Source organism: Orcinus orca, chromosome 9, assembly GCF_937001465.1.
Source record: "Orcinus orca chromosome 9, mOrcOrc1.1, whole genome shotgun sequence".
NCBI classification, from domain to species: domain Eukaryota; kingdom Metazoa; phylum Chordata; class Mammalia; order Artiodactyla; family Delphinidae; genus Orcinus; species Orcinus orca.
The window spans coordinates 23,286,947-23,313,703 of record NC_064567.1 but is presented as its reverse complement, the minus strand read 5'-3'; the positions used below and the strand labels follow the sequence as shown (position 1 = coordinate 23,313,703).

Sequence of the window (26,757 nt, the reverse complement as noted above, 5' to 3'; positions counted from 1 at the left end):
ACTCCTACAGGAAGTTCTATTTGAGCCACACTTTCACACTGGAGAGAATCTATGCAGCCCTTGCCAACGCCACTCTGCAGCATTCAGCTTTCTGAGGGACTCTATCTGGATGGAAGGGAGGAGAAAGCTGTAACTAAGGAAAAACTAGAATAATCTCACGCTGACAACATAGCCTTTCCCTGGAGAACCACTTGGGAGCATGGCTCCTGGATGAGAAGCATTATTCCAGCATCATTCCCGTCCATAACTTCATGTCCTCACCACTGCACATCACCACACCTCACCTCCGTTCCAGCACAAGAAGGCGTGCTCTCAGAAGGACCAGGACCAAGAGATGGAGAGAAGGAAGGAAAGAGAACCAGGACCAGAGGAGAGGTGGAAGAGAACAAAACGGGGGTGAAGAGGAATGTGGAGGGTGGAAATCAGAGAAGAAGGAAGATGCAGAAAAGTGGTGACAGAAAGAAACAGAAGAGAGGACAAGAGGAGTACACCTCTGAGAGAGGCCTCACCGAGCTTCTATTATCTAATTTAAAACTTGAAAGTAAGGCCATATACCAAAAGCGATATGTGTTTTCTTCTCCGCTCAGATTCCTCTGGATAAGGATGAGGAGACAGAAATGAATTCCAGCCAAAGGCTTCTCCTTAAATGTCCCTTTTTGCCAGTTTCTCTTGTTAGTCCCTCTTTTCTGATTCAAGCTTTAGACCTTCCTTAGTGCATTCCCTAACTTGAACTTGCTAGCCTGGCCCTGCTGTTCCAAATGGCGGTTTGGGTTTGAGGCTGCAGAAAGGTTCCTGCAGGAGGTTGTTAAGACAAGGTCTGTGAAATAGGCGGAGTTTCTCTTCTGTGTTCAAACTTTCAATGTTTACTATTGTCTCAGCCCTACAAACACTGGCTCACTTTCTTTTGCATATGACACCCCCTTGAAATGTTGACATATCTTGTTAGTGCTTATTAGAGATTCCAAGGAGAAGAGACACAGGCTCAAAGCACAGGTAAATCAGAGGTTCCAGGCTCGAAGTATAGGTAAAATCAGGGGTTCACAAATTATAGATCAAGAGAGTCACTAAGGAGGGTCTGTCAGACGGCCCATGGACTGACCTCTATTTAAAATGCACAATATTTCACATTCAATAAAAACCAGACTATGAGTATTTCAGAAAAGCTACCCAACCTTCTAATTGGAAAGCTTTTTTGGATGTCTTGCTTTGATTTAGGATACCCTAGGAGGGTCTTTTTCTTCACTGAAGTGGTTTTTTTTTTTGAGGGGGGTGGGCAGTGACAAAATAACTTTTTTTTAAAACTTTTTATTTTATATTGGAGTACAGTTGATTAACAATGTTGTGATAGTTTCAGGTGATTCAGTTATACATATACATACATCTATTATTTTTCAAATTCTTTTCCCATTTAGGCTGTTACATAATATTGAGCAGAGTTCCCTGTGTTATACAGTAGGTCCTTGTTGGTTATCCATTTTAAATACAGCAGTCTGTACCTATCAATCCCACACTCCCTAACTATCCCTTCCCCCCATTCACTGAAGTGGTTTTCAGACTGAAATGGTTGGAGGGCTAAAAAGTAAGTTCCTGGACCACCATCACTCTTGCCAAGGATGAGTTATGTCGTAATTCTTGGTGCTTTCAATATCCACATAGATGATCCTTCCCATACCCTGGTCGCTGTTACTGTCCTTCACCCTCCTCAGCCACTGACCCCCCTGATTTTACCCTAGAGTCATTAATAACTGCACCCCACCCCATTATTCCTACTCTCCAACTATGCCATCTCCTATATTTCCCTGAGTTCAATAATCCTTCAACCTCACCAATCCTGCAATCTCTTGCTCCTTCTGGGTTTTCACTATCCCTCACTCTCCTCACATCCTCAGTCCCTTCCCCTCCAGCCTAGATTCCAGAATCCATCCTGAATATTATCACTCCCTCTCAAGTACCCTCAGCACCTTTGTGTCTCTTCCACTTTATTCTACTCACCGACCAAGTCCAACTCTCCACCAACTGCACCATGCCACTAAACTTGCCTGGAGAAAAACCACATGACATACTAACCATTTTCACCTTAAAGTCATCATCTCAGGCCTCAAGAGGGTCGTCGATGTTGCCTGGAGATCATACCATGTTCCCCTCATATGTTCTCTCTGTTGAATGGCTATTTCACATCTTCTCCCTCTTTAAACCCCCCACTGCCACCTGATGACCCAGCTTCCCATTTCACTGACAACACAGAAGCAACTGAAAGAGAACTCCAAGTTCCCACCACGATGCCTACCACTTATCTGGAATCGGACCAGTAGATCGAGTTTCTCTCCGTATTAATATAGAAGAACTGTCTCACTCTAAGCAAAGTCCAACTTTTCCCCTTTTGTACTGGATCCCATCCCATCTCCCCTTCTCAAGGACATTGCTCCAGCAACTCTCCCCTCTCCCTACATCATCAGTTTGATTCTCTCTCCTAGGTCCTTCCCATCAGTAACAAATGTGCTGGTATTTCTCCGAAACATAACTGTTATTTCTTCCATTTGAAAACATAACAAAATAAAACAAAACCTCTCTTGGCCCCTCTGCCCACTCTGCTCCCCTTTATAGTAAACTCCCTGAAAGGGTTTCCAACATCGTGCTTCACATTCTCTCTCTAACCCCTCCACTACCCCACCAAACCTGATCTTCACATTGCTAAAGCCAATGGTCAATCTCTCCTCAGCTCACTCTTAGTGCGTAACATACGTGATTTCTCCTGGAAACACTTCCTTCACTTGGCGTCTAGAGCACTATGCTCTCCTCCTCCTTCACTGGCTTTTCTCCTCAGTTTCCTTTGCTACTTCATTCTCATCAACACCCCACCACCACCACCACCATCTCCAAACACTAGAAATTTCCAGGACTCAGTCTTGGGTCTCTTCTAATCAAAACACATGGTTTTATACCACACATAAACCAGTTACTCCTAAATTTATATCTCTAGTCCAGACACTGTGAGCTCCAACTGCCTACTTGACATCTCCGTTTGAATATCTAAGAGGCATCTCAATATGTCCAAAACTAATCTCTCAATAGTATCCCTCAAGACTTGCTCCCCACAAGGTCTTTTCTATCCTAGTAAATACAGCTCCATTTTTTTACTTGCTCAAAACCTTGCAGTCATCCTTGACTCCTCTCTCTCCACCCCATTTCCAACCCATCAGGAAACCCTTTTACACTATTGATACTTTCAAGATATATGCACAGTCTGACCCTCCTCACTGTTTCTACTGTTACTACCTTGGACCAAGCCATCATCACCTGGATTGTTGCAAAAGCCTCCGAAGTGGGTGGCTTGTTTCTAATCTTAACCTCCTCAATCTAATGTGACCCTTTTAAAATCTTAGGTCATGTCACTTCTCTGCTCCAATGAGAAGTGGAAACCTTCCAGTGGCTTCCCATCTGTATTAGTTAAGGTAATGCTACCTCTGTAAGAGATAAACCCCGATATATCAGTGGCATAAAATAACCAACAGAAGTTCATTTCTCACACACAGAAAAGTCCAAAAAGGGTGTTCATGGAGTGGCTCTTTAACAGGACCCTGGGCTCCTTCTATCTTGTGACTTGCTATCTGCACTACACAGTTTCCAGGGTTGCCACAGAAAGAGAAAGAGCTTGGAGAATGGCATGTGGCAGGTTTGCATGGCCAGTACTGGAAGTAGTGGACATCATTTCTGCCTCTCTTCCCTTGGCCAGAGCTCAGTCACGTGGCCATGCTGTAAGGGGGCTGGGAAATGTCTAGCTGTGTCACAGGATGAAGAAGAAACAGTTTGGTAAATAATTAGCCAGTCTCTTCTACATCACTTCACTCATAGTAGCAGCTAAAGTCCTTACAATGGCCTAAAGGCCCTGCATGGTGTCCCTCTCCCCTTTACCGCCATCCCTGCTACTACCTCCCTGACCTCATGTCCTCTACTCTCCTCAGTTACTGTACCCAGCCACCCTGACTTCCTGCTGCTGCTCAAACACTCCAGCAGGCTTCAGCTCAGGGCCTTTGCCCTCGCTGTTCCCTTTCCCCGGGATGTTCTTAACCACCTGCAGATGTTCACTCACATGTCATCCTCTCCATAAGCCGTCCCTGGCCACCCTCTCAAAGACTGCAATGCCACTGCTGACAGTCCTGACACCCACTTTTCTCCCTTCCTGCCTTATGTTATTCCGTGGTACCTATCACCACTTCTCATTCTATATATTTTGCTTTTTTATCTTGTTTATTGGCCGCATACCAGAATATGAGCACCATGACAGAGTTTGTTCCATTGCGTTCACTGCTGTATCCCCAGTGCCTAGAAGAGTGTCTTGCATACAGGAAACAGTACATTCATTTGTGGAGTGAATGTTCAGCAGCACCACATGAGCAGAGTTGGGATGCTTGCAGAACACCATCAGCCTTTTGAGGCCGACATCACGATACCTGCCATAAACAGTCCTTCAGTGCTTCTCTCAGAGACAGAATCCACAGTTAGATGGGCCTTTGATACAGCTATGGTGACACTTCTTATGTGTGTCAGCCCTCATGGCCTTTTCCTCCTCTGCTTTCCTTCTAACTCTTGGGCTCCCATGAGGCCTAATCTGTTTTGCTCTCCTCAGAAAGCTCATGTGTTCTCATGGCTCCACCAGCTGCTGCCTGGCCAGTGACCCTAAGTATCTCCTCCAACCTATTGGTTCTTTCTTTATCGATGTTCTGCCATCACCTTAACTCATCATGTTTTGAATTCAACGCAGTTCCCCCGTCTTCCACTCATCTAGCTCATTCTCCCAGTTTCCTATGATTACAGCTTTAATTTTTTTTTTTTTTTTTTTTTGCGGTACGCGGGCCTCTCACTGTCGGGGCCTCTCCCGTTGCGGAGCGCAGGCTCCGGACGCGCAGGCTCAGCGGCCATGGCTCACGGGCCTAGCCGCTCTGCGGCATGTGGGATCTTCCTGGACCGGGGCACGAACCCGTGTCCCCTGCATCAGCAGGCGGACTCTCAACCACTGCGCCACCAGGGAAGCCCTACAGCTTTAAATTTTTGAATGCACCTTCTTCATTTCCTTCTTCCAAGGCGTCACTGAGTCCAGGAAATTGTTGTTCCCACTTTTAAAAGTTCCCTTGTATAGAAGTGTTCATTTGCATTTCTCTTGCTTTGCCTAGGCCAAGCCCTCATCCACAGGGAATCAGGGCTGACAGGCCCCATCTCTGGCAGAGTCCCACTAGCTTATCCAGCTTCTTCTAGGACACTTCCAGGATGGTGGCTCTCCCACTAGGCTGCACGTCCTTGAGGGCAGGGACCGTGTCCTATTCTTTGTGGGTTCACCAGCACCTAGTGCAGTGCCTGACTTCAAGGAGGCATTTTCAAAACAGTTTTTTAAATATCTTCTGATGCAACCTATTCTATTATAGTTAACCCCTATTAGGAGATGCACCTCCCTGAAAGAACACTTTCAACCTCATTCCATCTGCCACAAAGGTACAAGCTTAGAAACCTTCAGAAGAAGACCCACAATTCCCACTGCCTTCAGCTCAGGCTCCTCAGAGCTCAGGCTCCCCCCTTCCCCTCCTTTTTTTTACATCCCTCATCCCCTACCTGACCTAAGAAGTTACCTCCTACTCTGTCCCCTGCTTGCCCTTGTTCCTCTTATTCCTTTTGCTGAATAGGGCATTCAGGAATTTCTTAGTCTAGCCTGAGTCACACCTTCTTAGGAAGCCCTCTCTGGTTGCCACCAAGGGTCAGGGCCACAACTGAATTCCCACTGGTTGTCAACCTCTCATATTTTTTTTTTTTTTTTTTTTGCGGTACGCGGGCCTCTCGCTGCCGCGGCCCCTCCCGCTGCGGAGCACAGGCTCCGGACGCGCAGGCCCAGCGGCCGTGGCCCACGGGCCCAGCTGCTCCGCAGCACGTGGGATCCTCCCGGACCGGGGCACGAACCCGCGTCCCCCGCATCGGCAGGCGGACTCCCAACCACTGCGACACCAGGGAAGCCCTCAACCTCTCATCTTGATGTTTAAAGTAAACTAAGTTGCTTTGTATTTAACTCTCTCATGAGGATACTACGTGTCTCAACTGGATTTTAAACTATAGAGGCTTTATGTGCTAAGAACACAGGTTTATAGTCCATTGACATTGCAAACATAGTAGCCCTTATTTAATTTAACTTTAATTTCATGACGTGAAAATGAATGAATAAGTTAATAATTTCCTGTGTTCCTCTTCAATCAGGGACATTCTATGGGTTCCACCCATTCATTTCACTTAACATTATTAGGCATTTACTTTGAACTGGGCAGTAAGCTCAAAGTTGTAGGTACAAAGATGAATAAAGGCAGATCTCTCCCCTGGAGCTTAGTCTGGAGGAGGACAAATGGATAAGCAGCATTATATAGCAAAATTTGGCAAAGTGTACCAAAGATGCAAAGTGCTATGAAGGTAAATAAGGGAGGAATTACTATGCTTAGTGAGGTCAGGAAAGGCTTCTAGAGCTAACATCTAAACCGTGATTTCTGTGAACCGGGACTTCTATTGTCATTCACAAGGCAGAGAATCTGGAAAACGCCCTCACTCCTGGTTGATAATGAAAGACTGTGGAGATGTGAAAGGGCGGGCAGTTAGGAAACACCGAGATGGTGGTGGCCCGAGCGCGACACCCGAGAAGTGGTGGGAGATGAAGCCGGAGCCAGCGACTGAAGTTCTGTACGATACCCCATTTAGGCGTCAGAGCTGAAGGGAAAGGAAGGGATGGGATTATTCAATATATCAATAGTTGGCGACTGATTAATTCAGATTAATTAGTCGGATTAATTCGGCCCTGGGTTCTCGTGGGCATGAAGATAATTAGGATAATTTAAGAAGCCCTATGGAGGCCGAGTCAAGCGCTGCGAACCAGGACGTGGCGGTCGGACAGCCGCGCCCACACGCCCCCCGGAGTAAGGGGCTGTGGCCCGCCAACCCCACAAGTCCAGGGACGAGAATTGGGAGGGAATCCTGTCCACGTAACTCGGCGCGCTCGCGGGGACGTGGCGCTTTCCAGCCAATCCGGACCACGAGACCGTAGGGCCAATGGCTGTCCGGGGAAGCTGTGCGTCCGCGGCGGGCTTGTTGGTGATTGGTCCGGAGGCTGCCGGCGTGGAGGACAGCGGCGGGGCGCGGAACCGCTTCCGGTTGGGCGGTGCTTGCGCGCCAGAGCTGAGCCGGTGGGTGAGTTGCAGCCGCGGCATCCTGGGCAGTGGGCGCAACGGGGAGAGGTAAGTACCACCGTGCACGTCCTTTCGCCGCCGCCTCCCCCTTGTTCACTTTCTTTTTGTCCTCTGGGCCTCGCTCCCGGCGCGGCAGGGCCTCCTTGTCTCAGGGCCCCTGTTTCTGCCAGCTCGGGGTTCCGGGGCCTGAGGCTGCTAGCGACTGCCCGACCCTCGGTGCGCAGCCTGGGTCGGAGGCCGCCGCTCGCCTTCCCTTGCGCTTTGGGAAGGGGTCTGGGTCCCTGCAAATTCTGGCTCCCGGCTTTGCGTCCTGTGGGGTACAGTTTCGTGCCTGGCTTGCCACGTTCTCTGGCCCTGGGCCCCGCCAGTCACCAAGCCCCTCGTCCGAAAAGGTCACTCTTGTTTACCTCCTGAAGGTCGGAGTGCAGTCAGATAGCGGTATTGTTACAGCTCCCTGCCACTTCCCACACTTGGGCCTGCTTGTGTCCGCCAGCTCCGCCCCAGGGCCACATCCCGAGAGGACATCTGCATCTGCCAAGAAGGTCGTGTTCGCTGACTTTGAGGGTGTAGAAACAAGGGGGAAGAAAGCATGAAGACACTATGTGATTTTTTTTTAACTCTCTATAATTTTAAAGAAAAGACGGAGTATTTCGAGCTTCCATGTTTGGCCGCATGCTTTGGTCAGCGAAGGAAAGTAGTTTTAAAAGCTTCATTAAAGGATTGTATCTTTACCTTGTTTCGTTGCTTCTAGCTCCACACCCTAGTTCTGATTTTTGGCATACTGTGTTCATCAATAAACTTAATTCCCTACAGCTGCCCTGATTAAGAGTCGAGTGATTTGCAGTTCCAAAAGCTGCTTTTGCATGAAAGCAAAAAGCTCCCTGGGTCTCCTACTAAAACTTCAGGGCCTTTGATCTGAATTCCTAAGTGTACAAAGTCCCAGAATAGTGTCTTTGAGAGTTGAATTACATTCACTTCCCGGCATGAACCATAAAGTCTACGTTAATGAGTCAGGAATAAGGTTGCTTCTAATTTGTTTTTGTAGCTTGGAGGTAGAGAACCGTGGAATTTTTGATAAATTATTCTTTGCCATAGAATGGCACTTGACACAAGACAAATGCATGTTTGACCTCATTCAGTAGATTTAGTTAACCGGGTTCCAAACGGTGGTCATCATTGAAGAATTTATGTATTGTACTACAAATGAGGGTCCAGAGGTAACCTGTAAATTGTATTTGTGTGGCGAGAGATCTGAGCTTACCTGGGCCTAATCTGAGATTTACAGGGATTCAGCGGTCTCCAATAGGATTCTTTTGAGAATCACAACTAGGAGAAACATGAGCTAACAAAGATGAATTGAGTATGCCTGAGTGGATAGTAGTACTCAGATACAGCTTTGAAATCAACTCTTAATCATCACTGTTAATATAATCGTTTGCTTCCATTCATCCAGTGATGTGTCAAAAGATACGGCATTTTATGTACATTTCACCAGTACTGGAGATCAGTACACTGATTTTAACACACATTTTCTCTGTGTGTGGCACATGCATGGTGTAGCCAGGGATAGCCATTAGAGATGCTTGCTAGGCCTAGTTGTAGGTCCTAGTTGTAAGGTCCTAGTTCCCTGTCTTTATGAACTCTTAAATACGGATGTTGTTGATGCTGTGATTTATGTATTAGAGTTAAGACAGCTGAAATAACACTTTTCTTGTTGCTGGCTGATGGCCAGATCCGGTAAGGGGAATTGGGGGTTGGGGAGCACTGGCAGCTGGCAGGAACTTTGTTGCTCCCAAGTACAGTCCAGCTAATCCAATAAAATGTTTTGGTGTACAGAAAGTGCAAGACACTGTGTTAAGGACTATAGAGGGGAATTAATTTATATTAATTTATATTAAGCTGAGATCCCTGCCTTCCAAAAATGTACATCTACAGAGGAGCTAAGGAGACAACTTAAGATAGCCTATGATCCTTATTGTGGAATGGTACGAACAAGTCTTATAAAAGTTGAGAGGAATGTGTGCAGATCACTTCCAGCTGGAGTGATCATAGTAGGTAGGTCTTTTCATCTAGGATTTTTAAATTATATTTATTTACATTTGGCACTAAAGCAAGGATTCCCAAGCATTTTATGCATGTTACACATGCACAGCAAATTACAACTAGAAACCAAAACTCTTGTCCCTACATTTTACATGGTATTCCTACAGTAATTAATTATGTATTGAAGTTTCATCTGCCAAAAGGAAACTCTGATTCTCCCAGAGTTTCTAAGAACTTATTTCTTAAAGGAAATTTTCTTTACTCTGTAGCAAGAAAAATTTTAAGTTTATACTGGGTTGCTTTGGTTATAGAACTAATGAAACCTGAGTAATAGTTTGTCATTTCAAAGCTTTTCTTCTACAGCCAAAGTTTGCACTTTTATATACTCAACTATCTTATAAACGTATGCCCTCAGTTACACAAATAATTTAATTAGGATATATTAATGAACTAGAATGAATTAGAATATATTAATGTAAATTTGTTCCATCGATCGCTAGAGAAATGTTGAATAAATGGTTTGTCATTATCATAACTTATCAAGTCATGAAGGGTGACATTATTACTTTTTTTTTTTTGCGGTACGCGGGCCCCTCACTGTTGTGGCCTCTCCCGTTGCGGAGCACAGGCTCCGGACGCGCAGGCTCAGCGGCCATGGCTCACGGGCCCAGCCGCTCCACGGCATGTGGGATCTTCCCGGACCGGGGCACGAACCCGCGTCCCCTGCATCAATCGGCAGGCGGACTCTCAACCACTGCGCCACCAGGGAAGCCCGACATTATTACTTTAATATGATAGTCCATTGGTGGTACTTGTACTAAAGTCTGAAAGTGAAGAATGTCAGATAGATAACCAGATACCTTTAATTCCCAGACTTTATAACCTGAGCCTTAGTATAGTTAAATTGCTGTCAGGCTCTTGCCCTCAATCCCCAATTGAAGTAGATACTTAAGCATTGAGATTCTGCTTTTGCTGCACTATAAAGGAATGCCTTTTTTTCTCCCCCCCCAAATATCCAACTCACAGAACTGGAATTTTACCACCACACCCATTTCTCCCACTATTAACATTGAGCAGTGGTCAACCAGAATAACTTTGGTCAACCAGAATAACTGTGGTCAACCAGAATAACTGTGGGGTCAACCAGAATAACTGTGGGGTCACCCGCTGTTAATGTTCTTGAGAAGTTGAATTTAATCTAGACATCTAAATTCCCCTGAAAAAACTTACTTTTAAGTGTTCTGTGACCAGTGGATTTTTATAAAAAATGATTGGGAAGGAGGGGAGAAATGGCATGAATTTAGAGCTGTCAAGCAAATTTTTGAATGGATAAAACTAATTCTTTTTTTTTTTTTTTGATAAAACTAATTCTTAAGGCTTATCATTGTTTTTGATAGAAATTCAAGTCTATGCTGTTACCTTTTTTTTCCTTATAAATTAACTGGAACAATTCATGAAAATAACTTTGCAGGAGACCATTATTGGTGACATGCTGCAAAAGTATGATAGTAACATGATACCTTTTCTGTTCTAGCCCTTTATTTGTGTCTCTAACATCGTGTGATGCAGTAGAAGTATAATACAAGCCATGTATGTAACTTTAGATTTACAGGTGAATATTTTAAACATGTGAAATTAATTTTAATAATTTAATCCAGTACACACAAAAATACCATTCTTTTGACATAAAGTGTAACACACCACTTGTTAATTCACACTAGCCACATTTCAACTGCTTGGTAGCCACATGTAGCTAGTAGCTCTTGTCCTGGACAGTGCAGGTCTAGTTTTCTGTTTGTTCAAGAAAAAATATTAAATGTTACCCTTGGTGAGGGAGGGACAGAATTTGAGGAAGAGAAACTTATAGGTCATTTGAGAAATGGGAGATGGGGAGATGCATTTTTCACAGCCATTGATTTACCTTTAGATCACATGGTAAGTTCACAGGTCTTCCTCAGAAAAGAAAAAAAATCTCAAATAACCTAACCCTACCACCTGAAAGAATTAGAAAAAGAAGAACAAACAAAACCTAAAGTCAGCAGAAAGAGGAAATAATAAAGATCAGAGAGGAAATAGAGATTTAAAAAACAATAGAAAAAGTCAACAAAACCTAGAGCTGGTTCTTTGAAAGGGTAAACAAAATTGACAAACCTGTGGCCAGACTCACCTAGACCATATGGTAAAAACTCATACAACCAAGTCCTTCATTTATGTATTATGTTTTCCTAATGTTCTGTTATCCATTGATGAATAGCTGTCATGACGGAGAAAGAGAAGGGTCTTAGCTTTCTATTATTTGGTTTCCATTTGGTTGAAAAGAGAAAGATGCTTCAGAAATAACTGCACTAATGTAGTTCTTCAGATGCCTTGTGTAAGAAGTTGTTTTATACTCCTTCTCACATTGTCCCACATTATATATCCTTTGTCTTGAGAGATATCCTTTGTTTCTATTTAGACATTTTTATGTGTATATGGATTTAGATAAATTTAGTAGTCTCTTTTTTAAGTGTCTGTATTCATAAAACAAGGGGCCTTTTGTTAGTTTCTAATAGCCAGGAGTTGATATATGTGGGCACAAAGTGCATAGTTTTTAAAACTTACTAAAGTGCAGATTTTTCATTGCCCACTGCAGAGAGATAAAGGTAGGACCATTGCTTTGTCCAGCAGGTGGTCCTTGATGACCTTTTTAGGCAGTTTCATCAGTAGTGATAGAAACCTAGATTTCAGGGTGACAGTAGGTGGTGAGGAAGCGGAGACAGCAGTTTCTAGAGACCGTATGGGTGAAGGAAAGGGAAGAGCATGCTTGAAGGAATAACGGGGTCTGAGAAAGACTGATTTTGGATTATGAAGACCTGAGAAGTATTGATTGACAGAATGGAGGAACCTGTAGAGGGGCAGGATTGAAAGTTTAATTGAGAAGGGAAAGGATAGAGAGATGGATAAATGATAAAGCTGAATCACTTGGCTTTTAGTCTGAAATTCTTCTTTTGTCACTGTATCAAGATGTTACACCTCAATCTTAAATGTAGTTTTCCCTCTAGAATCACAGTGAGTCAATCTGTTACATTTCTTTATGTTACACAGTATCAAAACTTTACACAGTATCCTTCCCAGGCCCTGATAGTGTTAGTGGGCTTAAGCATTAATTCATATTAAAACATTTGGGGTTTGCAGAAGTTGTCAGGGTATTATGTAAGAGTTGTTAGAGTATTATTCTCGGGATGTAATTAGTCATTTATAAAACTTTCCTAAATGGGAAGCCCCCTTGTTAATAGACATAAGGAAAATCCTCTGTTGCAGTGACTCTTGATTTTATTTGATTCTGTAAGCCTCTAACATTATAGATATTATTTGGATATATCACAAAATAACAACATAAAACTCATTCCTTATCTCTGTAAAGGATTTTATTTGTCTAAAGAATTATTTGTAATTTGAAATGGAAGTTTCATTTTGTCCTAAAATAAAGGCATACTGTGATGTTTGAGAGAGCCACTGAATCTAATTTTCTCTTTACTGTTCCACTGATCTGATTGATTGGATTCAATTATTGGAGAGTGGGCTGGAGGGTTATTCTCCTAGGGCAGTGTTATTTTACTTTATAAAATAGGGTTTGTGTCTTAAGAATAAATACGTGTTTTTCCTTCAGTCTCCTTTTCCAATCTGGAGAAATGGCTTGAAAATGTTTGCTTTGCTACCTAAAAATTCAAAGAATTTTTATGCTATTGTTTAGAAAGTAATACACATAAAAAGATAATACACGACTGTGTGCTCATTTACAAAAAATAAGACAACACAGCAGTACAGTAGTGAAGTTCACTCCCCACGAACCTTACCTCCCCACCCCATCTCTTCTCCCTTCAGCGTAGGGCTTATTGCTGTTTACAGATAGATGTTTATCCTTCCACACCATTTTCGTGCATATATGTTATATTTTATACAAATATAAACAAGCTGGGGAGACTGTTGGATTTTGCTTTTTATACAAATGAGATCTTGACATTGTTTTACAACATGCTTTCTTATTGTTGTTGTTTTTGTTCACTGAACATATCTTGGTGCCTTGTCAGTTTCAGTGTGAATAGGTCCGCTTCATTCTTCTTAAACTGTGTTGTGTTCCACAATATAGATTTAATATGTATTTACCACTTCTTTTGTTTAGTTCATTTTCCTTTTTTTTTAAATCATTATAAACTGTTATCATTGAACATCTGAACTGAAGCGTCTTTGTATATAAAGTTGGGTATTTTGATGGGAGAGCACAAAACAGAACATTGATAAACTTTCAGAAGCATAGCCAAGTCCTAACATTGGTGAACAGCTTAAGAATAGTACCACCTTCTTCCCCTTTCTCTGTGGGTCTTAGGGCAGTGCTGCCACATTGTTTCCTCTGATGGGTTTTCATGAGTCTTAACAACTGTCCAGCAAAATACCGTTTTTGTGTGTTTTTGAAATGGGCTCTTGGGGAAGTGACTGCCTCCCATTATCTCCTTAGCTAACATTTCTGTTTGTCTTTTTGGCGTTGTCCTAGTTACTCTAGAACACTTTCTACTCTCTATTGATATATCCTTCTCTGCCATTTCTGGACCTCCCCACTTAGCTGCTTTCCTATTGAACACAAATAGTGCCCTCTTATGCCCTTTTACAGCCTGAAAGTTACTCAAGGAGGCCTCAGGTTGTGCCTTTGTATAATCAGCTAAATTGTGTTAGCATTAAACATATTCTTCTATTTGCTTTCCTTCCACTTTTAAGGAATTTTTATATAACGTAACGTGCTCACCATTAGCTGCGCTAAGCATTTTTTAGTTTATTAAATCCAAAATGCTTTGTAAATCCAAGCAAATACAATGTAACTTCTTTTAGTTACTATTTGGGGGTTACAAGGAGATGGATACATTAAAATATGGCTAATTTATTGGCGTATTTGGTTTCTTTATCCCCTGACACAATTCACTTTCTTCCTTCTAATTCCCAAAACTTTGAGGCAGGATCAGATACATGCAGTTTCTTCGTATTAAGTGTACTCTCAAGTCACATTTCTTAAGATATTATTATGGCCATTTGAGAATTTGGTTAGAATACTGGTTCTCAACCTGGCTGCCTTTTAAAAATATTTATGGTTAAGGGTGGGTTTCAGTGGTCACTTATAAAAACTCCCCAGGTGATTTTAGGGTACAGTCTAGGTTGAGATCACTGAGTTACAAGCAATGCTGAAAGAATTTTTATAATTAAAAAAAATTTATATATAAAATATGAGCCTTAGATTAGATAGTTCCACTGGTGACATCCTGGGGAAGGTGAAGCCTGTGGCTAGTTTAATCTGCAGATTAGGACAAGATAATGCATTTAACTTTCATGTGATGCTGTGTCCCTCTGTACTGTAGCCTTGTATTAGTTTCTTAGGGCTGCTGTAACAAATTACCATAAACTACATTGCTTAGAAGGACAGAAGTTTATTCTCTTACAGTTCTAGAGGCTAGAAATTAGAAATCAGAGTGTTAGTAGGGGCATGCTCTCTGAAGGCCCTAAGGGAGGATCCTTCCTTGCCTCCTCCTAGCTTCTGGTGGTTGCCAGCAATCATTGACATTCCTTGGCTTGTAGATGATCTCTAATCTTTGCCTCTTTCATAATGTGGCATTCTCTTCTCTGTGTCTGTATCCAAATTTCCCTCCTTTTATAAAGACACCAGCCATTGTATTAGAGCCCATCCTACTTGATTACATCTGCAAAGATCCTATTTCCAAATAAGGTCACATTCACAGGCACCAGGGATTAGGACTTCAGCATATCTTTTGGGGGGACACAGTTCAACCTACAGCAGGCCTCATGCCCAGTAACCACCTACCCATCCAGTAAGGGAGTCACTGGTCATAAGAGGAAACGAGTAAGTGATAATAGGAAATTATAAAAGTTTATACTCACCACAAGGGGAGAAGCCTTCAGAATCTGTGTTCTACTGATAAAGGACTAGTTAAAATATGAAAGCCTGGGAAACTCTTTCCCCTTGATTTTTTTATTTTTTATTTTATTTTATTTTATTTTTTGGCCATACTGCACAGCATGCAGGATCTTAGTTCCCCACCAGGGATCGAACCCATGCCCCCTGCAAGTGGCAGCATGGAGTCTTAACCACTGGACCACCAGGGAAGTCCCCCCTTGATTTGTTTTTTTGTGTTTTTTTTTTTGATTTATTTATTTATATTTGGCGGTGTTGCGTCTTCATTACTGTGCACGGGCTTTCTCTAGTCGTGGCGAGCGGGGACTACTCTTCGTTGTGGTGCGCGGGCTTCTCATTGCGGTGGCTTCTCTTGTTGGGGAGCACGGGCTCTAGGAGCACGAGCTTCAGTAGTTGTGGCACGAGGGCTCAGTAGTTGTGGCGCATGGGCTTAGTTGCTCCATGGCATATGGGATCTTCCCGGAGCAGGGCTCGAACCCGTGTCCCCTGCATTGACAGGCAGATTCTTAACCACTGTGCCACCAGGGAATTCTCCCCCGCCCCCCCCCCACCTTGATTTTTAATTTTACAGTTTTCTCTAAAACCTTAACCTTTCTGGACAGTACTATAGGTTATCTGTCAAGAGTTCTAAACAGTTTCTATCCTGCAGCTTCTCTGCGATTTTTTGTCACTGTTTTCGATAAAGTGTTCCAGCCTTGTGCTTGTTCATCAGAATCACGTGTGACTGCAGAGATTCTGAACGTACAGTGTAGAGCTGGGGAATCTGTACTTTGAACAGTATTCCAGGTGGTCCTTATACCTGGGTAGGTTTGGGAAACACAAGTATACAGAATGATAAGGCAGTTATCCATCACTGTACCGTCTCAGTGGTTTGATCTTTGAAGGTGATCATTGGTTCTTATCTGACAACCATCAGAATCACCTGGGAACCATTTAAAACTACAAATGCTTGGGTTCAGCCTCAGAGATTCTAATTCAGTAGGGGAAACTTTTTTTTTTTTTTTAATAAAGCTTCCTAGGTGATCCTAATAACCAGCCAGGTTTGAAGACCAGACCACTGATACAGTACAAAGGTAAAGTATTTGGAGTCAGTAGGTCTGGATTTAAATCTTGGTCCTTTCACTTTTAAATCTTAGGAACTTGGGCAAAAGGATTAAAGTTCTACTTTGGTGTTTTTGAAGTGAGACCACTTACAAGGTGGATGTTCCTAGTAATTCCTTGTTCCTGTAATTCCTTGTCAGCCTACAATCAGATGAAGAAAACTGGTGAATATTTCTCAGAGTAAAACTGGAAAGTCTGATATCCTACCATACTTTTTTTATGGATTAAGTAATAATATTTGGGATAATATCAAATTAATATTGTAACTGGATGTGAGCTTTTAATTTCTTGTTTCATTATTAAGCGTACTGCTTCCTGAATGAACTACCTTTCTTTTTTCTTTAAGATCTGATTATCATGGACCTGCGACAGTTTCTTACATGCCTGTCCCTGTGCACAGCCTTTGCCTTGAGCAAGCCCACGGAAAAGAAGGACCGTGTACACCATGAGCCTCAGCTCAGTGACAAAGTTCACAATGATGCTCAGAGTTTTGATTATGACCATGATGCCTTCTTGGGTGCTGAAGAAGCAAAAACCTTTGATCAGCTGACACCAGAAGAGAGCAAGGAAAGACTTGGGTAAGGTGCCAGCTCTCAGGGAGCTAGTTAGAATAATGACATTTCTTTATAAATCAACTCATTCTTTTTTTCTCTTTTGGCTCAGTCACTCAGTAAAGCTGTATTGAACTACATCTTCTGAAAACTAACCACAGAATTGCTACCACTAAAATTTAATTAAGCGCTTTCCTGCATTTCTCCATTGAATAATAGTTTTTACCTCATTCTACAAAGCAAAGTCATTTATGCGTAAAATTGCCAAATACTATAGGAATCAGCTTAAACTGCATCATCTTGACCCCAAAGGAACATTACATGGGGGTTTTCTCAAACCTGTTGCTTTTAATTTTTAAAAACTATCTGTGACCTATTTATTACTGACCATGCCAAGTCTTTGAGTGGATAATAAACTGCAAATTAGACTCCTGGACTGACTAATTTCTGTAGAGTTTATGGTTTCCAAGGATGTCCTTCACCCTCTTTGGTTTCATTGTCAGATATTTGCTTAATCAAAAACAAAACCAAACCAACCTTGCCTTTTTTTTTTTTTTTAATGTGGACCATTTTTAAAGTCTTTATTGAATTTGTTAAAATAGTGCTTCTGGTTTATGTTTTGGTATTTTGGCCGTGAGGCACATGGGATCTTAGCTCCCTGACCAGGGATCGAACCCGCACCCCCTGCATTGGAAGGCGATGTCGTAACCACTGGACCGCCAGGGAAGTCCCTCAACCTTGCCTTTTAGAAGGTTGTAATAAGCAGTGGTCTTAATGTCAGAGTATGTGTTGCTATTTCAGTAACAGCTGGGCCATAGTCAGGTTCTGTGGCTCTCTCAGCAGGCATCTTTTTATTTAAAGAGTTGATTTGGTAGAATTCCAGTTGATTATTTCTGAGGATCTGAGAATGTCTTTTTTAGCTCTTTCAAAGCCTTGCTTTTTAAGGAAATGCAGGTTAATTCAGTGAACATTTTCTCCTCAATGAAAGGCTACCATTGGTGTAACTTTCTGAACTATATTCAAGAGATTTGTCTGAAAAGTTATACCACATAGGAATTTCCAAAAATATTTTGCCCATGGATAGTGCTGTGATTAGAAGACGTTATAGGATTTGCTTTGGGTGGTACTTCAAAATAAATTTATTCTTTCAACAGGTTTTCTGCTAACTGAAGGATATAATATTTTATTCTTAAACACTCACAGAAACAATAAAAAGATTTTGCTGTGTAGAATGAGAAACTCTTAAAACATTTGCAAGTAGATAGAGAAAACAGAAATTTATCAAAGAGTTAGTCTTCTGTTAGGTTGTTTTTCTAACTTTGAGGGACCATGCTCACTTTTAATTTTAATCTTATAACTGTGCTAACATTCCAGGCTGAAAATAGGGATGCATGAGGGCGTTCTCAGTCTTCGTGTCTTGCATAACGTGCATGTCCAGCCTACATTTTGGTCTGCACATGTCTCTGTGCAGAATTACTGTTAAATAATGGAGGGCCCTTAGGTTTGGTGTTCTGGCTCTGTGTAGGTACTGGAATAGCTCTGCTAACAGTCTTCAGTAGAGAGAAAATGTTTCTTTTTGTCATCAGTAAATATCAAAAGTTCAACACATGAGCGACCCCATATTTGATTAGAATAAGATGGTTAAAATCATGTTTTTCATGGAATGTATGAATGAACCAAGTACTATTTTCTTCTCCCAAAATGGAGATAATGGCAAATATTTCCAGTTTATAAGGTGATGTACTGTTGCAAGCAAGAATTCCAGGTGAACTTTTTTATTTAACTTACTGTGGCATTTCTAAACATTATTTGGTACGTGACGATACATCAGAGGTTGCGAACAACAGAGTCCCCCTTTTCCATCTATCTAGGAGGCCAGTAACTATTAGGAGATAAGATCATTGTCTATACCTCTAGTTGCAAAAATTCACTACTATTTTTAAATTCTTAGTTATAATACCTAAAAGACTTCAGGAAGCACTTAAAAACAATTTTAATATCCAGTTTTTAGTTCCTTTTTCTTATGAAGAATGTTGACAAATAGAAGATTTTTTCTTGTGTATGTATTCTCAACCCCACCCCCAAGAAGTCTAAATATACTTAATTTTCATTTATGTGTCCTTCAAATGATTATTTATTTTGAGGTGGTGGTCCTTAATAAAGTTTTCACCCTTGATATATTTGCTGTAGAAATGAACTAGAGCAGTTCATCATCCTTTTTTGGGTCACAGGCCCAGTCCCTTTGGCAGTCTAGTGAAAGCTAAGGGCAAGTGCCTACATATGAATATATATAAAATTTTGCTGAAAATTTCTGGAATATTGTGAACCCTCCTGGAGCCCATTTATTGACCCAGGTTCTTAAAAAGTCAAAGGATTTGTTTGATGCCTTTTGAAATGTAGAGGCATATGTTACCTCTTAGAAATAATATAAGATCCACTAGGTACATTGTGTCTGTCCTGGAGTGAGTGCTTATTTAGTGGCATCATGGATCTGTAGGGTTCTCCAGTATCATAGAAATATAACACCATTAGCTTCATAAATTTACACAGGCTTTCAAAGATCCGAGTTTAGAGCTTCATGCCTAAAATAGGACATGCCCACTTCCAATGTACTTTCACAACTGCCTGCAGGCTGGGTAGCTAGCAAGATAGGGATGGCTTTTTTATTTTTAAATGGTTTTGTGGTTATTTTTGTTGTTTTTAAAATATGTTACAGACCATATGTGGCCCACAAAGTGAAAATTTCTTCTTATCTGTCCTTTTTCAGAAAAAGTTTGCTAACCTCTGAATTAAACCATTTGGGATATTTCTGTTGGGATGAATAGAATGGCATTTAGCCAACTTCATTAGGAAAAGCCCATCTTAAACAGTCAGATGCCTTTTTTATCTGAGTGTTCCTTCTCTTTAGGCTGTTTATAATAGTTTAAAATTTTCTTTCGGGAATAAGTACCTTGCCCTTTTTTTCTTAATGGTACAGTGGCAATCTTGGTAGCCAATACCTTACGGACACAAACTGGATCCCATTATAGAATATGCAGAAGTTTGGGGATGGTTAAAACTTAATTTATTAATATTGTTAAGATTCTACAGGTTCAAGTTGCAAAAAATTTTTGTCCCATGTCCATGTAGATAGAGGAGGATATTTGAGGTGACTTCTTACTGCTTTACCTTTTAACATTTTAGAGCAAAAGCTGTAAGATTCTCTGAAGGAAAATGCTTGTTAATTACAAGATTTAAGTAATAGACAATCATGGCTAACAGCATGTCAATATCAAGATGAATTTGTGTTGCTTGTATTCTGTGATTCTAATCACTTTCCAGTGTTGTATTCATGAGATGAATACAAACTGGGGAAAAACATTATTTGCTACCAAACGACAGTCTTTTTCAGTCCTACAAGTAACAGAGCATAGGAGTGTGCCAAGATATCAATTCCATTAGAAGTTGTTGGGGGTTTTTGTTTGTTTTGTTTTTTTGGCCGCACTGTGCGGCATGCCGGATCTTAGTTCCCCACCAGGGATCGAACCTGTGCCCACTGCAGTGGAAGCACGGTGTCTTAACCACTGGACCGCCAGGGAAGTCCCCCATTGGAAGTTTTGATTTAAAGTTCTTGTGACTTTACATAGGCTGTCTTAGCTTCTATAAGTAAGTGACTGCATCTTTAAACAGAAGTTTTCATATCATGCACATATTTTGAAATCCTTAAATAAATCATTTAAAAAATGTCTGTCAGTAACATAACAGATCTAGAAGAAAGAAACTCATGGAGGGCAAAGTATATTGATTCTTTAGCTTTGTAGTTTTGCTTTATCATCTGCACCCTAACCCTCTCAGCTTATTAACATTCTCATAATCAGGGATATACATTCTTACCACATTACTTCTTCAGAGCTCTCTGGTTTTGTGGTTATGTGTAAAAATCCAGTTCAACATAGTGTATAATAAACTGCTAGCCATTTTTAAAAATAAGCATGCTTCTGTCTCTGTGTACCTGTTTTGGGGTTTTAAAAAAAGTAATCTTGACTTTAGGTATAAGTGATCCTGGAACTATATTTGATATCTTTGTATTTTTAACAGAAGTGTTTTGGTTTTTTTTTTTTTTGAAAACACAGCTGAATTTTTTTAAAGTCTGGTTTAAATTTTTGAATTTTCAGAAAACCAAGTCATTGGTTGTGATTGTTTACCCAGAAATTGAGATTCTCGTAAAAGCAATAAAGAAAAATACAAAGATTTGCGTGTTGTTTGATGCTAAGAGTGGAGAACCCAGATAGGAATGGATATTCACTCCTGAATTCTGACCATCGGCTGAAACCTACCTCTAAAGGGATAGTCCGGATTCAATTTTGGATCCAAGTACACCAGCCATGGACTGTGCTTGCCTTGTCTGGATGGCTCATTTCAGACCAGCAACGGGCACTTAAGAGAAAAATTTTCAATGGCCTGTCTGGCAGTTTTGTTTTGGAAACAATTTTTATTTCCATGCTTTAGCTCTGGGCAACACCTGTGCCCACAGCACACACCTGGCTAAGTCCAGAGCCTAGTGTCCTTTTAACCTCTTGCTGGATTTCTCTGCATTTTCTACAGAAAGATTGTAAGTAAAATAGATGGCGACAAGGACGGGTTTGTCACTGTGGATGAGCTCAAAGACTGGATTAAATTTGCACAAAAGCGCTGGATTTACGAGGATGTAGAGCGACAGTGGAAGGGGCATGACCTCAATGAGGACGGCCTCGTTTCCTGGGAAGAGTATAAAAATGCCACCTACGGCTACGTTTTAGGTAGGTCCCTACTATCTGGGGGAAAAAGCTTTGTGGAGCCGGCACTTTGAAACGTAACTGTTTTGTCTTGTAGAGTGATTGTAGATAAAATAGACGCGGATAAAGATGGGTTTGTGACGGAGGGGGAGCTGAAATCCTGGATTAAGCACGCCCAGAAGAAATACATATATGACAATGTTGAAAACCAATGGCAGGAGTTTGATTTGAATCAAGACGGCTTAATCTCCTGGGATGAGTACAGAAACGTGACTTATGGCACTTACCTGGGTAAGGGGCAAGATGTCAGCCTGGCAGAGACCATGGTCTTGAGTCAAAGAAACAAATGGGTCACACAGTGAAGGAAAGGAAGAAATTATGCGTATCTGAGATAGTTTGATGCTGAGCTGATTCTCCTTCCCTCTATTAATTTTGAAGTTGTATATTGTGTATTTTTTTAAATTTGTTTTATTTTGGTTTTCTAAGGTCTGACATCTTTTAACATCGTTAGCATTTCAGATATATTTCCCCATTTTTTCTTGCTGTCATCCCACAGAGAGACCATTTTTGTAGTAGATCTTGTTTAAAAGGCTGCATTGTTCCAACAATGCAAAGCAAGAGGCTTTGAGATGTCTCAAAGCCTGACATGGTCACATTAAAGTGTTGGACCTGAAATTCAAACCAAATTAGATTTCTTTGTAACTGGTGAGAATAGAAGGAAAATTACTGTTTTTCCTTAATAAAATAAAGATCAAATATAATCGCTTTCCTTGATGAAATTTAACTATTTCAGTATGTCTGCTTACTGAAGTTTAGAAATGAATTATTTCCCATTTGTTTTCTCTGGCACATGAGTTTATCAGCCTGCTTTGCAAATGCTTCAAGGCAAATAAATGTGACTTTGATTGCTTTCTGTTGATTTGGTAGCTTGTATGCTTGGGCCACCTGTTAGTCATTTTCTTTTACTTATTATACTTGCCTGCTGTTGAATGCTAGGTGGCGATCTTACTGAGTTGATGACTTAGGGTGTTTTTGTTAGTGAGATTCCTCTATTGCACATGGTTACAGTTTGAGGCAAGAATGTATAAATGTTACTTCTTGCATTTTTATTCTGGAAATTAAGTAAATTTCTGGGTTAAAGCAGGCATTCTCCATCACCAACTAACAAGCAGTGAGTGTATGATGGTCTGTTTCCCCCCGCTGGATAGCCAGCTGTCCGTGTTAATTACAGGACTGCATGCGTTTCTGTTGAACAGATTTTTATTTCTGTATCAGGCTTGTTCTCATTCCTAAGACTAGAGTGGCAGTCTCTCTCTACGCTTGACACTTACCCAAGAACCAAACATAGCCTTCACCCAATTAAAAACACGTGTATTAAAAAGTCAGTGCAGATAGAGAGGCATCCATGCTTCTTGCTCTCTGCCTGAGACCCAACACCCTCTGATTTATTTGGAATTAATTATAAATGTAAAGCAGTGGGTAGGCTATTGGTGATCTCAATAGAATGGTGTGTTAATAATCTCAGCTCAGACCTAGTCACTCACTTGCTGTCCAGAATGAATCTTAAACTCTTTGTATGATTATGTGTTGAGAGCTTTGTTGCCTCACAGGGCAAATGATTCAATGTAATGGGTATTTCTACTGACTGAGACTGCTGAAGCTCTGGCTGGAGAAACAATGTCTTTATAAGGCATCTTTCCCTGGAGGCCTGTGGCTGGACAGTACTCGGGGTAATGAGGTGCCTTACAAAAGTGCTGAGGAGTTTTTGTGAAAGCATGTTCTTGGTTCAGCTGAGTTCGGGTATAAATCACTTTAGCTTTTAGTCTGCTTTCCACAAAAGGAGCATTAACCCTGTCTCTGCCACAAGTAAAATGTGAGATACTACGATCCACCCTGCCTCCACCAGAACTAGACCAAGAGCCTACGCAGGCCAGATAGCCCAGTAAACTGGTGCTTAAGACAGACAATGGCACTCTGAGCAGTGATGATAGGCACGTGAGTTTAGTCATTAAAAATAAAGTTTAAAAAAATAAAAATAAAGTTTTAAAGCTTCCTTTTTCATCCTTATATATGTGCATGTTATCGGGCTACTTGATTCCAGTCACCATGGTTTAACTGAGGAGGAGAGAAGGGCTCTTAGCTAAGAATCTACTCTTAATATATAAGTTGTCTTCTGTTATCTTTCTTATTTATGTTACATAGTTTGTACTGAAGCTTTATTTGTTTAGAAGAAATGACTTAGTATCTGAGAAAGATCGTACTTTCCTTAAATTCTTTGTCTCTAACCTGTTACGGCTTTGAGTATACACGTATAGGGTCCACAGAGCCTCATGATTCAGTCAACTATCTCACTAAATTTTGACACTCAACAAAGAATGAAGCTTCAAGTTGCTCATCTCTCAAAATAGAGCAGTAGTTTATTGTTGTTGTTTTTAACTGTGCTTAAAGTATGGAAAGATTGAACTTCAGTATCGAAAGTCAGCAGTGTAATGTTATTAAGGGACCCTGTGGGTCATTTTTATAAAACTAGTGCTGTATCTGTTTAAAAATTTGACCAATATGTTGTAGGAACAATCATTTCTTACCTTTAATATGGTGTCTTTTCCTTTCAAAATATCTTCACATGTTACCTTATTAGGTCCATACAGCAACTCAGATTGAAAAGGTTTTTTTTTCCTTTTCTGCCATTAACTCCACATTTTTTCAACTTAAAGAAACAAAATTTCATTTTTCTAGATTCTTACGGAGAGACTAAATAACTACTGCTTGTGCAGTTCAACATCCTAACAGATGGATAAATCCAAATTTAATTTGGTTGTAATCTAATATTTATCTTTTGTAACAGCTTTATTGAAGTATAACTGACATACGATACACTGCACGTATTTAAAATGCACAATTGATGAGTTTTGACAGATGTATGTATCGGTGAGCTCATCACTGCAATCGAAATAAATGAACATTTCCATCACCCCAAACAGTTTCCTTGTGTCCCTTTATAATCCTCAAGGCAACCACTGATCTGTTTTCTGTAACTCGAATTTATTTGCATTTTCTAGAATTTTACAAAAATTGGGGAGGAGGGGGAGTGAACAGTATTTGTATCTAATGGTATATTTCTGAGTTGGCTTAAGAAACTAAAGTGTGACCATTCAAAGTGATGTTGTTCTGGTACTTGAATCCAGATGGCCTATAATGGGATAGAAGGCCTTTGATGTCTGGCTTCTTTTGGTGGGGGGCAGGGGGGTGCCGCATTGTGCGGCTTATGGGATTTTAGTTCTGCTGACCAGGGACTGAACCCAGGCCCCCGGCAGTGAGAGCTCAGAGTCCTAACCTCTGGACTGCCAGGGAATTCCTGATATCTGGCTTTTTAATGAGAACCTAATGTTTAATCGACATAGCAATGGCTAACATTCATTAAAAGCCAGCTCTGTGCCAGGCACTGTTCTAGCACTTAACTTCTATTTATTTGCTTAGTTTGCCTCATAACAGTCCTATGAGGCCAGCACTGTTATTATCTCCATTTTACAGATGAGTAAATTGAAGTACAGTTAAGTTACTTGCCCAAGGTCACATGGCTAAGAAGTGGTAGAGTTAGGATTCAAACTCAGTATGACTTTAGAACCACCGCTGCCCCTTGGATATATCTAGAAAACTCAAGCTCTTTGGCTGCCCCAAGAGCAGTGACAGTGAAGCATTACATAACGGATTACCCAGTCCAGGAGCCAGGGTTCCATGTTGAATGGCAAGCATTTGCATTCAACTCAGACCTGATTTTGAGGTCTTTGATTACCAAAACTGAATGTCTTTATACTGCTGCAATTTTACCTGAGTAATCAAGAATTAATTCTTCAGTGCTTGGTTTATCTTTCTTGGAAATTGATTCCCCATACATTTTCATGTTTTCTGGAAGTCTTTTAAGATTTGACCTAAATTTTTCTTTTCTAGATGATCCAGACCCTGATGATGGATTTAACTATAAACAGATGATGGTTAGAGATGAGCGGAGGTTTAAAATGGCAGACAAGGATGGAGACCTCATTGCCACAAAGGAGGAATTCACAGCTTTCCTGCACCCTGAGGAGTATGACTACATGAAGGATATAGTAGTACAGGTGGGTGGGGTGAGAGCAAGGATTCTCAATGGAAACTTTCTCTTTTTGTTGCTTACACTTTCCTCTTTAGCCTTTCCTCTGTATTTAGAAGAATGACTTGCTATACAAGTGCTGGCCAGATTGAGTCCAAGCTCTGTCCCTCTGTTTTTCTGTGATCTCGATGGTGCTTTAAGCTTTCTGTTTAGTATGACAATACGTACCATCAGATTGTGTATTTTGCCATTCATTGGTGACTTCGTACTGTAAGCATGAGGGGAAATCCTATTTTTTAAAATATCAGGCACTGAGTAATGACAGTGATACTAAAGAATTGTCACAGAAGGCAGTTACTGATAAAACATAGACTATAGCTGTAGATGTACTCACTGGTCACATCTCCTGTTAGAGTTAAGCATGACTAGGGCTACCGGATCATCATGGGCTTGATGGGGTAGTTCACTATTAAGTGTTCCTTCAAGAAGACTTAGTTATTTTAAGCTGAAGCATAAAAAATTGATAATATTTTACCATTCTTTCAGCTAGAAAAACCACAATTTCCTATGGATTAACCATACCCACACATCTACATAAATGTGTGTGTGTGTGTGTGTGTGTGTTTTAATGAATGACAAATAATTGCCTAAACTAACTCATCCAGATACTAAGTCTAATTACTCTCTTCTGTTTAGGAAACAATGGAAGATATAGATAAGAATGCTGATGGTTTCATTGATCTGGAGGAGTATATTGGTAAGTCTGTTTCTAGTGTTTTTCTTAGAAGAAGCTGAGAAGCTTTGGAAGATATGTTCACCAATAGAAATAATTTACCCCATGGGTCAACTCTCAGCACATCATTAAGTCAGACCGGTGTGAGGAATAGGGGGTCATGATAAAGTGTCTGTAGCAGCACTGGCAAATCAGAATGTAAATGTGAGCCACATGTATAATTTTAACTTTTCTAATAGCCACATCAAAAACAATAAAAAGAAACAGATGAAATTTATTTCAATAGTGTATTTTATTTAGCCTAAGATTCCAAAATACTAT

At 40.9% G+C, this 26,757-nt stretch overlaps 1 protein-coding gene across 4 annotated transcripts in view; it reads left to right on the top strand.

Annotated features, from left to right (window-relative positions):
- The first annotated feature begins 7,137 nt into the window (after positions 1-7,137).
- The window catches only part of CALU (calumenin), a 28,410-nt gene continuing 8,790 nt past the window's right edge, over positions 7,138-26,757 (top strand). Inside the window, exons 1-5 of one of the 4 annotated variants that reach the window (XM_004272225.3) lie at positions 7,138-7,259; positions 16,658-16,889; positions 21,447-21,640; positions 25,565-25,731; positions 26,400-26,460. In XM_004272225.3, the coding sequence (XP_004272273.1) occupies positions 16,669-16,889; positions 21,447-21,640; positions 25,565-25,731; positions 26,400-26,460 (643 nt within the window). In that variant the 5' untranslated portion in view covers positions 7,138-7,259; positions 16,658-16,668. Of the gene's footprint in view, positions 7,260-16,447; positions 16,476-16,657; positions 16,890-21,446; positions 21,641-21,713; positions 21,908-25,564; positions 25,732-26,399; positions 26,461-26,757 lie in introns of those variants that run through there. The other 3 variants (XM_004272226.3, XM_004272224.3, XM_004272223.3) reach the window with 3 other exon arrangements.